Below are 15,676 nucleotides of genomic sequence, written 5' to 3' on the forward strand. Positions count from 1 at the left end.
TGAAGATCAATATGAAAAAATATTAGCAAAAAAATAATCAAGTTAATCACTGATTTTTGCATGTATAAATCTTGGAAATCTAGGAAAATAAAAGTAAACCAAGAAAAAAAGTAATGGAGTTAAAAGACATCAATGATCTCCACCCAAGTGAAAAATAGTGATCTCTAACACAGACACATAGAGATAACATGAAGAGTATTATAGGTCTTTTAAAAATTTTGAACACTATAATGTAAGAAATAATGCAAGAAAACTGTCCAACCCTTTTCAATACAGAAAGCAAAATACCAGCTGAAAGAATCCACAGATCATCTCCAGGAAAAAAAAATCAACTCACCACTTATTCTCATACAGTTGTTGTCAGGGAAGTGCTTTTAAATCATAAAGCACTATATAAATGTGAACCAATAGTATTATTCATGTGACTTGTTTACCACTCAAGTATGAAATGGTTTTTTTTTAAAAAAAAAACCATCTGGTGTCTATAGAGGTTACACTTCACATATTTGCAAGGGGAAAGAATGTATAAGCCCAAAAGATTTTATTATTTCAGGAAAAAAAAAGAAAAGAAAAATCATCCTATCCTACCTTCACAGCTATAATAATTGTCTGGTTGACTCCAAACAGCTCTTGTGAAATCACTTCAATTGTTGATGTCCCAATCAGCGACCCAGATACCAGGAAGCCTTTTTCATCGATGTACACAACAGGAACCTTTTCTGGTCCATCCAGAATGCGGTAACTCAGAGATGCAACTCCATCCCTCAATGAAGCAAAAACAGACTCTTTTAAGAAAGATTTGTTTGCACAGGAAGCTGAAGAGGCTGACGGGGGTCAAATCAGGGAAAAGTCTGGTTGGTTTGGACACTAATAGATTGGACCCAAAGAGCTCTGGCATACAATCTAAAGATCTCCTTCGCAAATTCTGATTTCAGACTACTGAGTGGAAAATAAAAAGCCTCATCTTGCCTCAGCCATGTATCAGGACCTACTTGCTGTCAGCTCTTCAACAGCCTCATCATTCACTGATAGAAAACTTAATTTGGAAAACTAATGGTTATAAGGACAACAGACTTTTTCAGAAGTTATTTGGTGAACAGTGTCTAATGGGGATTAATCTGACAAGAAGAAAGAAAGAAAGGAAGGAAGAAAGGAAGGAAGGAAGGAAGGAAGGAAGGAAGGAAGGAAGGAAGGAAGGAAGGAAGGAAGGAAGGAAGGAAGGAAAGGCTGGGAGGCTTAAACATCCATCAGACACAAGATTTTTAATCACTTCAAAATATTTTGAAGCACTTGACACCCTCATGGAAAGCCACAACTAGACCCAACCTTCTCCCTTTCAGGTCTTTCATCTTGACTCCAGATCTGCAGTGTTTTCAGGCTCCAGATTTGGGTCTGTTGCTGCTATCAGCACATTTGGCCACAAGGGGTGCACTGAGCCCTCCCAATGTTGATACCACTTGGAAAATCTTACTTTCCCTTATAACTGGGGCAAAGGAGGTTGGAGGTTTTCAAAATGAACTTTTACTAGGAGACTGGGAGTTGAGGAAATGAGAAGCAAATAAATGGGCAAAAGCAGAGAAAAGAATGAATTTTCTGAATTTAACTAAAATGTCTAATCATGCATTGGCTTAAGTGGCTGCTTGCAAGTCACCCCAAATTCTGTTGCACTTCCTCTCCGTGCCTGAACCAGGAGCCTATCTCATGCCCTTTTGTAGAAAGAAATGACTGGGAGTTTTTGAGTTTCAAAAATACTCTATGCTTTTCAAGGTAAGAGAACACACATGCATCAATTATTAAGATTCCTCTCAACAGCCATATTTGAAACAAATCTTGGGGATGAGCTGAACAAACAGGGGCATATTAATGCAAGGGAATATTATTGTAGTACAAAAGGACAAATACGAGGAATTCAGGGAATCACGGAGAAACTTATATGAACTCATGCAATGTGAAGTAAGCAGAACTAAGAGAACAATACAGTCAATGATTTTATGAAGGCAAATGAAAAGGGTACTAAAAAGAAGTCAAACTCTCCATGACTGTAAGGATCAATCTTGGATATTGAGAGACACGATAATGAAATGTTTCCTTCCTCTCCTTAGAGGTGGAGAAGCAGGAGTGCAGAATATTGCATACCCTGTTAATATGATTCTTTTGGGTTTAGTTTTGCTTAGGTAGGGGAGGAGTTCAGTGCCAAAGGGTGAGGGTGGTATATCCATAAATGACTGTGAAATAAACACAAGGGACATCGCAAAACATTTTTTTTTAAATCCACCAATAGCTAGGTTTTTTTTTTCCTGGCTCAGTTTATTCATCGGCAAAATGGGAATAATAACAACAACAACAATAATAATAATGATATTTTTCATACATATCTACTTAAGAGGAAGCAGGATATTGAGGATAGAGAACCAGTCTCAAAGCCAGGAAGACTTGGCTTCAAGTTCAACCTTGACATCTATTGTCTCACAAGCCCCTGCACAAAGCACTTAACTTCTCAGTCTTCAGGGAGACTCTTAAAGATTAAAAACTGCAGAGAGTGCCAACTGAGTAGAAGGAATTTTCTAACCTGGGAGTTATATATACTTAATGACAGCTCCAGTCCATTTCCTTATCCCATCTACTGTATAAAATTATCAGGAAAGCGCTTTGTATATTGTAAAGTACTATATAAAAGTGAGTAGTTATTCCCTTGACAAATAAATAAAGTGGGGGTAGCTAGGTAGCATAGTGGATAGGATGCCAGGCTTGGAGTTGAGAGGACCCGAGTTCAAATCTAGCCTCAGACAATTCTTAGTTGGGTGATCCTGGGCAAGTCGCTTAAACATGACTGCCTAGCTCTTGCCACTCTTCTGTCTTAGAATTGGTACTAAGACAGAAGGTAAGGTTTTTAAAAATAATAACTAAATATACATAAAATGGATACCAATAAGCATGAGTTTAATTACTTTGAAAACTCAGAAGTTTGAATACTCCAACAGCAATTTTTCCCTTTTATGCAGAGAAATTTGACTAGATATCTTTACTATCTATCCATTTGAAGAGACAGTGCCATATCTTGGAAAGAATTCTGTATGGAGGAGAGTCAGAAGCCTCAGGTAGAAGTCCCCCCTTTCGCCTTACTAGCTGTGTTATGTTAGAAAAGATTCTTTATAAGTTTCCTCCTCATTAAAACTTCCCTATTTACCCCAAGGGTCATCAATAGGGATCACATAAGGCATTGTATGTAAAGTGTCCTGTGATTCCAAAGCTTTACCTAAAGGTCAGTTATTCTATAGCCCAAGGAGAAAAATAAAGAAGGAACATGTCATGGAGAACTAGGGAAGGAAGAGAAATGAGATGCAGCATGCACATTTTTATGAGATATTACAGAAAGCCACACAAGGCATTCCAAGTTTTCACACACAGACAGAGTCACACACACACACACACACACACAGAATCATGTACCTGTTTGTCTGAAGCTTTATAAATGAGTTTGGTGACATTAATATTTGTTCGGCTTTTATTTCAGGATTAAGCAGTAGAAGCTTTTCAAATACCTATAAGAGAGAAAGAGTTTTATTACCTTGAGGACCATCTGAGTCACATACATCTGTTTAGATTCCCTCATGGGGTGGGAGCCAAGAAAAGTGAGAGAACAGAAGGCTAGAGCAATTGTTTCGAGCTACTTACAATCAAATAATTATTGAATTTCTTTAACAGTAAACTGAACTTTTCAAATAGGAAGAAGATATGATAAAAACAACTGGACAGGCCACTTCTTTCCGTTCTTTATTACAATAGAGGTGGGACGGTTACGCCTCTAAGCAAGGACAAATCTGTAAAGAACACTCATTTGATATTTCTACCTACAGTTTTAGTTTTACTTAATAAGGTTTGCAAATGGCAGAGCTTTAGAAAGCTCGGGCAGAATGAGGACTTTAGTGTCATTCCAAATATGAAGCTTCTAACACCAAGACCTCCTTCTCCCCCACCCCTCTTCTCAATAATATGGTCTAAGTTCCATTCCCTTCATGTTAAGTGAACATCCTGATCATCACGGATACCTGCTCAGACTCTGATTTCCTGTTTCATCACTTCACTGCCTTATCTCATCCCTTTCCTATCTTGACACATTCTGACAGTATCTATAGAGATCCAGGCAAGTGGCAAGTAAAACCACCCTGAGATGAATTCAATCAAGCAGATAGTGAATCTTAAAACTCAGGCCCAATGCTTTTCCGCAAATGTCAGTAGCCTTACCTGGCTCCATTCCAACTTAGACTACGGTCGATCTGGATTCGGTATTGTTAACCCCTAGAGACCCAGGCTCTTTCAGTTGGCTTACTCATGTTTAATCACAAAGTTGTGCCACCAGACCAGTATAAATAACCCAGTACAATGACAGTGGAGAGACTGCCATCAGAAGTAGTACGGTGGAGAGGGTCTCAGATAGAAGTTTCAAATGCTGCCTCTCCCAATTATTACCTACATGACTATGGACAAGTTGCAGAACATTTTTGGACCTTAGTTTCTCTATTTGTAAAACAAAAACAGTAGAACTAAGTAATCTAATGTTCCCTTTAATTCTAAATCTCTGATCTTCTAACTTGAGTTCTGGTATCACCACCTATGATCTGTGAGTCCAGTTTTCTTATGTATAAAAAAGGATTTCTACCATATAAATGAATAGGTCTATTGTGAATATCAATTAAGGTAATATATGTAGAATGTCTTTATAATTGTAAAGAACTCCAAAAATGTTAGTTATCACTATTAATCCCCTGCTTGTGGAGGGAGGGGGGAATATGGGACTTTCTGATTCCCTCCTGTACTGTCTGCCCAAATCATTTGCCTGCATCATTATTTCTCTTTTCCACGGCACCACCTTCTTGATGACCCTCATTAACACATCCTTCTCCCAGGATATCATAAAGATATCTCAGAACAAACAAAGGCATCTGCTTTCAAAAAACATACTTGGAGGCCCATTCTCTCTGAGGCTCAGAAGCCAAACCAGGAAGGACAGAATTAGTAGTCAATGGAATAAAGGCAGGGAAATGTGGGGAGTCAGCTCATGAACCAGCTCTTGAAAGCTGATAGTTTAAAAAAAAGAAAGCAAATGCTATAAAACAAGGACTGATTTCTGGATTATCTAAACATAAGAAAGTAAAAGAAAAATGTTAAAAATGCAAATTAAACTTAAATGGTTGTTATGTGAACTAGCCCCCACTCCACCCCAAAGATCAGAGTTGTTAAAACATTTGCAACATCTCCCTAGATACAGTCAGGAGGTCTGGGTTCCAGGCCTAGTTCAGAAACTTATAAGCTGTCTGGCCACAAACATATCTTTCATCTCCTTTAGCCTTGGTTTAATGTTGTGAAGAAAGTACACTTTGAAAACCAGTATGGTAATAAACATGAAGGCAATTTATAAACCATAAAACCCCAATAAATACAAGCTATTTATTACTGTCATTACTATTCTCACCAGGGCCCAAGCCACTTATAGAGATCTATAAGAAAAGCATTCCAAGGGGGCATGGTGCATGGCAAGAGTTTCTGGGATAAGTTGATGAGAGCCATGGGGAGATTTTCTATTACACAGCACTTTGTAGCTTGCAAATCAATTTCATATACATATAGCTTATATACATATATAGTTGTTATTCTACATATTATAATGGATATTTATATGTGTGCATAAACATATACAAATCACCTCATTGGATTGCACAACAGTCCTGTGAAAAGAAATGACATTATCTTTGCTCTGTACATGAGACCAAGGTCCAGAGAAGGTAAATTTGTTCTCTAAGGTCAAACAAGTAATATGTGATAGCATGTAAACTCCTTGAAGGTATGGGGCATTTTGCTTCTCTCTTTGTACTTCCATGCCTAGGACCATGACCAGCAAAGAGTAAAATGCTTAATGAATGCCTGCTCATTAATTGACTTAATTGGCAGAACCAGATTTCAAATCTGGGTCTTCTAACTCCAAAGGCTAGCATTCTTTCCAGCTCTACAGTGGGGGGAAGCATATTTCATGAACCATTGGGTCCACTTTTGACAGTCATTAGACTCAGCCAGGTTTCAGTGAGGGTCTGGGTACACGGGCCAGAATTCTTTTTATTGTTATTTACATATCCCTCCCTTCCTCTCTCTCTCTTTCTTGCAATCAGGGCTAAGTGACTTGCCACAGATCACGCAGCTAGGAAATATCTGAGGCAGATTTAAACCTGTCTCCCCAACTCTAAGCCTGATGTTCTCTCCACTGTGCTATCCAGTTGCCCCTGCATATCTATTTCTAAAATACCTCTATTCCCAAGGAATTGGGAATTGGCATCCATTTCTTGTAAAACTCAGTCAGCGTGTGGGAGATGAAAAGAATTCTTTCCTAGAAATCTCCATTTGGAGAAGAAACCAGTGTTATCTCTGAGGAAGGGTCACTTCAGTTACTGTGCTCTCTGAAAATGAGCAACACTAAACCTGCTTTTTTCTCTGCTTCAGTGAATCTGTGATCTGTACCTCAAAATGAGCTCTTTCCATTTCTCTACTCCACTGACCCCACCTGCCAAGTGAAAGAGATCCTGTTTGGAGGGGCCCAAGCAGTATCTGTTAACAACCTTGTGCTTGGAGATTTGGCCAAATGTCAGGGCTGAAAAGGGCAGGAAATCAACTGCCCATTAACCAACGTCAAAGGTTTAGGCACTACTATCTCTAGAGATGACTGGCAAAGAAATAATACTTAGGAAAAGGATATTTCCTTTCCCTTTTCATTGCTATCATCACCATTACTATCACCTCCACTGCCATCTTCAGGACCATCAGTGCTTATTTGGACACAGAGATGCTCAGACATCCCAGAGAAGTACAGTAAATACCCTCTGCTTTCTGGCCTGGCCCAGCTGGGTATAAATGCCTGTTTGTGGGCAGCAGAGGGTAGTGAAAGTTCCTAAGCATGGTCTGTTATAAGGGAATCATTCCAAAATGGTCAGGGAAGGAGACATAGGCAAGAACTATCAAAGAAGGAGCAAGTCTCGGGCAGTATATTTAACTGGAATTCAGTCTGTAACAGTGTAGGAGAGGAATAAGATAAGGGGTTATTGACAAATGTGTCAGGAAACATGGAAATCCAGCAGGGCTCAGCTGATCTATGCTTCAAAGACTGGCTCTGCTCCTTTGTATGAGCGGTTAGAGAAGGCTCCCTCCCTGCTCGCCTAGGTCTCCTCCAAAGGCCAACTCGGCGCCATCTCCTATATGAGGTGTTTCCTACCTCCCCTAGTTATTAGCATTCTCTCCCTCCTGAAATTACTTTTTATATAATCAACCAACAAGCATATATTAAGAATATGTTCTGTGCTTATTTTTATTTATTATTCATTCATTCATTTTTAGGTTTATTTATTTAGTAGTGCTAGGTAGATATTGACAATACAAAGGCAAAAATGCTGACAATCTCTGCCCTCAAAGAGAACTCTTTACTAAATGGTTGGCATGGAATAAGTACTTAATTAATGCTTTATCACTTGTTCGTTTTATCAGGGGAAACAACAGGTACACACAAGAATATACTACATACCTGGTTCTAGGGGGATGGCACAAGGAGGCAGCTGTGGCTGGGGCAGGAAAGAGGGACTAGCTTTTAGGGGTGGGATTAGGTAGGATCTCAGGAAAAATAGGAGGTAAGGCTTGAGTGAAGCTCTGAAGGAAACTAAGGATACTAAAAGGCTGAGGTAAATACAAATGTTTTGTATTTACTTACTTTGTGTATATATTGTATCCTCCCAGGAAAGAGTGAATTCCTTGAGGGAAGGACCTCAGGTTTTTGTCTTTGTGCCCCTGGCCTAGAAGAGAGGATGGTTCTTAAGAAATATGGGTTGAGGGGCTGCTAGGTGGATTGAGTGAGGATCAGGCCTGGAGTTCAGGACCTGGGTTTCAATCTGACCTCAGACACTTTCTAGAAGATGTATGACCCTGGACAAATCACTTAACTCCATTAGCCTAATCCTTGGCCTTCAGTCTTAGAATTGTTAGGTCAACAGAAAATAAGAGCTTAAAAAAAAAGAAAAGAAAAGAAAAATGGTTGAAGTGAAAAGATAAGCAGCAAAGGGATGGATACTTTTTTCATTGCTTAAGACTTTTCACCTTTTCAGGTTCCAACTTCAGTGAAAGGAAAGCACTTCAAGGATAATGTTTTGTTTCATTTTGGTTTCTGTTTTTGGTCTACATATCCCCAGTGTCGGACACACAGTAGGTGCTTACTACACATTTGTTAAACTGAATCACTAACAAGCCAAGACCTACTACTGAGAAACAGACTCCTTGAATAAAATATTAGGTCTGGAAAGGAACTTAGCATCAAAGCCAACCTTGATTTTGACAGACTGTCAAACTAGGGTACAGAGACAAATTAATGTGCCCAAGGTCTCACCCTCAGTTTATCTTTCTAGGCTGACTGCTCATTATTCCCCCTCACAAGCTCTACATTCTGACTTGTCTGGCCTCTTTACAGTTCTCCATACACAGAATGCTATCTTCCACCTCTGTCTGTGTGAAATCTGTCCTCTATATCTGAAATGCCCTTCCTCCTCATCTCCTGGTTTCTTATCAAGTGCTACCTCCTTTAAAGGGCTTTTCTGATTTCCCCAATTGTTAGTACCCCTATCCAAATCGCTTGGTACTAATTTGTATATATGTATTTATTTATCATGTTATCCTCTCTACCCCAGGGGGGTAAAATGTAGGTTCAGTAGGGGTAGAGACTAATTCACTTTTGTCTCTGTGTCCCTAGAAAATAGTGATATGTCTGTTGCAGAGTAGTTGCCATAAATTCTTACTGATAGTACAGAAAAAAATTAAGTGCAAGGATTCAGAGGCAACATAGCAAAAAGCACTGCCTTCTGAGCATGTAACCCGGATCCTAGAATTGAAATGGATGATCCATATGATTCAGCTTTGAAATTCTGTGAAACTAGTGGGGCAGCTGGGTAGCTCAGTGGATTGAGAGCCAGGCCTAGAGACGGGAGGTCCTAGGTTTAAATGTGGCCTCAGACACTTCCTAGCTGGGTGACCCTGGGCAAGTCATTTAACTCTCACTGCCTAGCCCTTACCACTCTTCTGCCTTGGAGCCAAGAAAGGAGGTAAAGGCCCTAAAAACAAACCAAAAATAAATAAATAAATAAACAAACAAACAAACAAACAAACAAACAAACAAATAAATAAATAAATGGATGGCTGGATGGTCAGGTAGTCAGATAAATAAACACATAAATATATACATACATACATACATACATACATAAATGAAATTCTGTGAAGCTAAATGACTCTCTACAAGAGTCTATAGTCAGGAAACAAACATAATAAAGGATCTCATACCCTTAATCACCATTTTCATTGCCCTTATCCCAAAACTTATCTACTATATCCATGTGCCCATAGGATCACTCTGTAGCACAGCTCCAAGGAATATGAGCTTCATGGAAAACTACTGAGATTAGCCATGTTCTCTCTGAGCCACAGTTTCGTGAGCTGTATAACTGAGGAAATAATCCTGCTTCTTGGGATCAAATAAGATCCTATCTGGAATCCTTAAAGCACTGTACAAATGTCAGGGATGATGATGATGATGATGATGATGATTATAGTTGTAATTTATATAGTACTTTACAGGACTTGAATTCAAATTTCCTCTGCTACACAAAAGACATGACTGGTATTTGCTGTGAGTACATTAGCATCTAACCACTATCATGACTTACTCATATAAGACTAAGTGGGTCTATAAGGCAAGCAATGAACTGGCCTACAATGTCCAGCTTTCCATGGTTTATCCTCTATTTCAGACAGCCAAGGAAGAAAAACATACAAGCAAAGAAGGAAATATTAATTACTCCTCCCCCCCAGCCCCACCCCCCAGCTTCTTGGTAGCTGGGTTACTGAAGGACTAAACCAAAGAGTTCCTGGGCTAGAATTCCCACAGGTAAGAAAGATTGGGTCAGTCATAATCCCATTCCCTAAGTGGGAGAAGACCTCTGAGCTCCTCCAACCCCAAATTAAGGCAGGAATCCTCTCTATAACATCCTTGGCAAACTAGCCTCTGCTTAAAAAAAAAAAGTGAGAGGAATTCACTGATTTCTGAGACAGCCCACTATGTGACTGTTGCCCTCATTGGTAAGCAGTTTGTCTTTACCTTTAGCCAAAGCCTGACTCTCTTGTAACTTCCCCCCTTCATCCTACTCCACCATTTGGGCGTATATGTTGTGATGTCCATCTCCTTCCACTACAGAAGAAGTCGACTCCCTTTTTGATATGACAACCCTTCCCATACCTGAAGACAGTGATCGGATTCCTTCTCCCCAGCTTCAGACACCCCTAGATCAACTTCTTGTGCTTGCCACTTCCCTCTCATGTGTCCTTGTATTTACCTGGATTTGGATTTCATCTGAAAGCTCTTTTGCCATGCCAAAGAGCTGTCCTTTGGAGGGGTCCAGGGCTTTGACCACAACCTTCAAACCAGTTCTCCCCTTCACTCGGCCATAAACACTCATCGCGAAGTTATATTTGGATGGCAGCCGGAGAGAAGCCTGGAACATGAGTAGCAGAGCCAATATAATTAAAGCAACAATCCTAATCGACATTCTTTCAAAAACAGTACTTTCTGGTTTCTGTCTAAAGGAGTAGGCCTTTTTCAAACACCAACTTCAAACCCTTTCAGGGTATAGCCTAGGACCCAAGTGGCCCATCATGGTTCTGGTGCCAAAGAGCTAGTCTGGTCTTTGCTTTCTGTTCCTATTTCTTTCTTCCTATTTCTTTCTGGTTGAGATAGCTCATGAAATCATGAAAAAAATAAACTCCAAAGTAATGAGAAAGAGCAGTCACCAGTAAAACAAAGACAAAATTAGAAATCCCACTCTCTATTCCAAATTGCACATTACCCCAGGTACTACCCCTGGAGGCAGATTAAGATAGTAAGAATAATGCTAGATTTGGAATCATGAGACTAGTGTTCAAATCCTGGCTGACTCTCCTTTACTATGTGATGTGATCAAATCAGCTAAACTCTCTGAGTCTTATTTTCCTCATCTAGAAAATAAAGACAATAATGTTCTGTGAATAAAGGGCATTGCAAACCTTAAAGAATGATAAAAGCTTAAGCTAATATTAGTTTTTCCAGATTCAGTTTATAAGAACTTAACCACATAGAAACAAGGATCAAACTCAGAAATCTCTAAAAAGAGAAACCCTAGCTTTTGATTCCCTTGTATCTCTGATTTACAGATAGGATGCCTCCTATTTATTCATTTTTCCCACTATGCTGGGAACTAAGCCCAAAGCTGTGAGGATTGAGGGCCTCTTCTCGGTCATCTGTTGGCAACATGGTGACCCTAGTGAGGCATAGATAAATACCTCATTATGTCTTGCTCTGATGTCCAGGATGTCTCTCTTGGTGACAGACCAGTGAAAAGTTAGCCCTGGGATGGCATTTCCAAAGGAGAAAGGACTTTGGCTGTTGGTGATACCTGTGACATAGACTGGCATCTAGAAGGGGAGAGGACAAGATGTACCACTATTAGAAATGAAATGAGACATAAAACAGAAGATAAGTTCATAAGTATTTACATTTTTAGCATAACACAAAGCCATGTTATAGGAGAGGCACTGTGGCCCAAGTGGATTGAAAAGTGGCCTTAAAGCCGGAAAGTCCTAGATTCATGTTCCACCTCTGAAATCCACTGGCTTTGTGACTCTGGGAACTAAGCAATTCACTAAGACTATTCTGCTGACCTACATTGGGAGAGGATGCTTCCACATTTGGGACCTCCCTATACCAATGAAATCATAAATTCAGGACTTAATCCTATATCTAACACAAAGCAGCCCTTGAATATAAACTGTCCTGTTTTGTTCTCAATTGCTTGGTCTCTAAGTATGATTCCTAATCTGCAAGCTTGTTGAGGACAAGGACCATGACTTTTCCTCATTTTTTACTTCTCCCCATTGCTTTACTGCTATTTCTCCCCCACTTCTCCAGGGTCTAACCCAGGGGTAGGAAAACTGTGGATACTCAGTACTTAATGGTTGAATTGAACTGAATTTGGGGGGATTGAAAGGCAGAGGCAAACCCATATTGGTCATTGTCCTCCACCCCCTTGACCATGTCCCAGGGAAAGGAATGAAGAACAAAACCTAACTCAGTTAATTCTATCTTCATTTGATCCAAGAGAGGTAAAAAGGGAAGTTTTATCCTTTTGATTTTGCTTTGGTTTAAACCAAAGCATTTACATATCTACCTACTCCCTGAGAAATTAAGTACAAAACCCAACAGCAATAGAAAAAGAGTATCAGGATCCCAAATCCTTGAACCCAAGATGCTCTAAAGAAAAAGGTGGGTTCTTGAAGCTGGTAAAGTTGGTTAATAAGATCCTCCAACCATCATCACTACCCTTAGCTCACTTCTCTGAGAACATGGAAGTAGAACAAGAATATACTCTAAGGATCCTTACATCTTTAATATTCTATGGTTCTGTGACCCCAAACTAATAAACTAACATGAGGAATAAGATTATACCTAACAGCATGAAGGAATGAAAGGGATCAACACATACACCCTTCATCTTACCTGGGTCCCAGTCTTCATTCTTGTGATGGGAGCTCGAATTCTCACAGCCTTGAGATACACCACCTCCACGTCTACTCGATCCTTTTAAAGAAAAGGTTTAGAATCTCTGAATGGCACAAAGGCCATTAAGCAGGCTTGGGGTTAAGTCATAGGGCTGAAGGGTGTGGGCCCAGGGTCTGGTACTTGTCATCAAAGGAGGCCAGGAGAAGGAACCATTCAACTGGATTGTATAGTTAGGAAAACTGGGATACAGGACCCAGGAGACACAGTATTAGTAGTGGACTGTGGTCAGACCTCCTAATTGCCAGCACTGGATTCAGCTGGAGCTATCTACCTGCCTACCTCCCCTTTCATCTGTTCTGAGATTTTAAAGGTTCCTTTTACCACCGTACTCCAACTCTAATGGAGATACAGATCTGTAAAGAGGGAAAATGGTTTATTCAAAGTATCACTGTAAACAAGACTAAATATTCAGAGCTGGAAGGGATCTCAAATGACACAGATGAAAGGAGACTTCACTCTTTTTACTTGGTCCCTTTTTCTCATCAAATTTCTAACAGTTTCAAATGAGACAGGTAACCTTTTAAAAATCAAGGCCTTGAGGATAAAGAGAATTGCATGCTTCAAATAAAAATCAATTCCAAAACATATCTTTTTTAAAAAACTAATCATTTATACCAGTATGTTAAATCCTATTCCAAAATGAATTCCAAAATGATAAACTATCTAAATATATATAATCAACCTATGAAAAATGTAGAAAAATGAATGGATACATTTTCAAAATTATGTCTAGGATGGTGGTGGGATGGCAAAATGTAGAATTCTTAACCAAAAAGAGATAGAGAAGATGACAGCAGATAACACAGTTTTGATGACATGAAATAGAAATGCACAAACAAAATCAATGTAGCTAGGATAAGAAATAAAACTGTAGACTGGGGGGGATCTTATCACACATCTCTGACAAAGGTCTGATATCGAAGCTATATAGAGATGAAACACAAATGCATAAATATCAAGTCATTCCTTAAAAATCATTAGTCAAAGTACATGAGCATACAAATCTCCAAAGGAAAGTTGTATACTCTTAACTGTCATATGAGAGATTGTGCCAAATCACTAATAGGAAAAATACAAATGAGAAAGTACTCTGAGGTTTTACTTTATGTCCAGCATATTGGCAACGATGGAAATGGTCAATTTTGGAGGGGCTGTAAGAAGATTCATAATGCTGATAATGGAGATATTAATTTGTCCAACAATTCTGAAAAATAATTTGCAATTCTATTTTTAAAAAGGGGACTAAACTGTGCTTCCCCTTGGATCCAGAGATCCCCCTGCAAAGTATGTACCCTGAAGAGATAAAAGACAGAAAGTCCTTCTATGCATGTCAAAATATTCATAGCAGTATTTTCTTTAATAGCAAAGATCTAGAAACCAAGAGGATACCTATCAATTGGGAAACAGCTCACATATAAACTGTGACATATGAATATAATGAAGTATTATTGTGGAATATTTCTATTTTTCCTGGGATATGCACACCATGGAACAGATACTTATATTGGGAATGCTATAATTTTGCTTGATGAAACTCAATAAACAGAGGGGAGAAATGCAGCAACCTGATATTTTCAACCCTAATGCCATCTTATTCTACAGGTCAATTTCTAATCTCTCTTCTTAGTATAATTAAATCTCTCCACTGGTGGAAGGATACAGTAAAAGAGCTTCATTTCTATGGCCCTATTTCAAACCTGTTTCTCAACCAAGTCAAAAAACCTAACACATGTCCAATTGAAAACCCACTATAATTAAGCATGAAAAGAAAAAAAAAAGCTTGGGAGAAAAGAGAGCTCCTAATAATCCTCCTAGAATGGCCAGGTTCTGTTTGCCCCCCACTTCCTCACTTTTTTAGAAAGGAACCTGAGTTATAATTGGGGGCAACCAGATGTAGAAGAAGAGATAGAAGATTGCTCTCAAGGCAAACAGTGGAATTTGGGGGAAATTTCCCAATGCATAGCAAATCTTAGTTGACCTAGTAATGAAAAGATATAGCCTTCTAAATTCTTCCCCAATAGAAGCAGGAGATTATTTTGGGATGTTTGAGTCTCCGAACCATGACCCTATAATGCATGCTGGGGCCGAAGGACCACTATGTCTTTATTTTAACAGGTATATTAATGAACAAAAGGAAATCGGAATCACTTAGCTAGTCTGGCTTTTGCAAATGTCACGTGCCTTTTGATTGACTAAATATTTGTTCATGAAATATATTCTTTTTTCCCCAGGAGCATAAAACCAGGCATAAAATCTAGTCAATGCTCAATTATTCATGCTAATGATAGTCAGGTCTAGCAAGATTCACTAAAATGGTGTGGATAATCTATATATACTCTCCCACCAAAATTTCCACGAGGATTATTAAATTTAAAAAAGCAAAGCAGACAGGTGAATTTTAGTTCTTTTTCCTTTCTCTGTTTAGCCCTCCATGGACATGCTGATGACCTAAAGGTCAGTGAAAAGAGGAGGAAGAGAAAAAGGACAAGAAGTAGTATTCGGCAATAGTCCTGAGATAAAAATATTGATGGGTTACATTACCTGAGACACTATGATAACTTTTCCAGTCTCTGCATCAACAGCTTGAACAAGCCCTGATACTGTCCCATTGCCAACGGTGAGGCCCCTGACCAGACCAGTGCTGTTCACTGACGCAATCCTCTCATCACTGATGGAGAAAATGATGTTGGATTGAGGTTGGGGACCTCCTTCTGAAGTGATCTGGAGTTGTGGAAAACAGCAGTGAGCAACAGCAGCATCTCCTCCAGTCTTGCTCTGCTCTAGTTAATACTTGTATAAATTTCCATTTTGCAGATATGACAGGTTTATTATAGACAGCAACTCATCTTCAGAGAGCTGACACTTATTTTGCTGAAAGTATGTTGACTGCATCCAATTTAAGCCTCTACTCTGACAACATGTTATAACAGAAAGGCGGCCAAGTGTGGACATGTCTGAGGGTTGGAGAATCTGGGGACAGGGAAAACAGCCCTTCACAGAGGGGCA

At 39.3% G+C, this 15,676-nt stretch overlaps 1 protein-coding gene across 1 annotated transcript in view; it reads right to left on the reverse strand.

Moving 5' to 3' along the window:
• NUP210 (nucleoporin 210) overlaps nt 1-15,676 on the reverse strand; it is a 168,472-nt gene that overhangs the window by 26,040 nt on the left and 126,756 nt on the right. The window contains exons 23-28 of the mRNA XM_044676266.1: nt 15,212-15,391; nt 12,608-12,688; nt 11,395-11,526; nt 10,413-10,571; nt 3,451-3,542; nt 589-763 (exon numbers count right to left, since the gene is read on the reverse strand). Coding sequence (XP_044532201.1) covers nt 589-763; nt 3,451-3,542; nt 10,413-10,571; nt 11,395-11,526; nt 12,608-12,688; nt 15,212-15,391 — 819 coding nt within the window. The remainder of the gene's footprint in view (nt 1-588; nt 764-3,450; nt 3,543-10,412; nt 10,572-11,394; nt 11,527-12,607; nt 12,689-15,211; nt 15,392-15,676) is intronic.

Source organism: Gracilinanus agilis, chromosome 1 (genome assembly GCF_016433145.1).
Source record: "Gracilinanus agilis isolate LMUSP501 chromosome 1, AgileGrace, whole genome shotgun sequence".
NCBI classification, from domain to species: Eukaryota; Metazoa; Chordata; class Mammalia; order Didelphimorphia; family Didelphidae; genus Gracilinanus; species Gracilinanus agilis.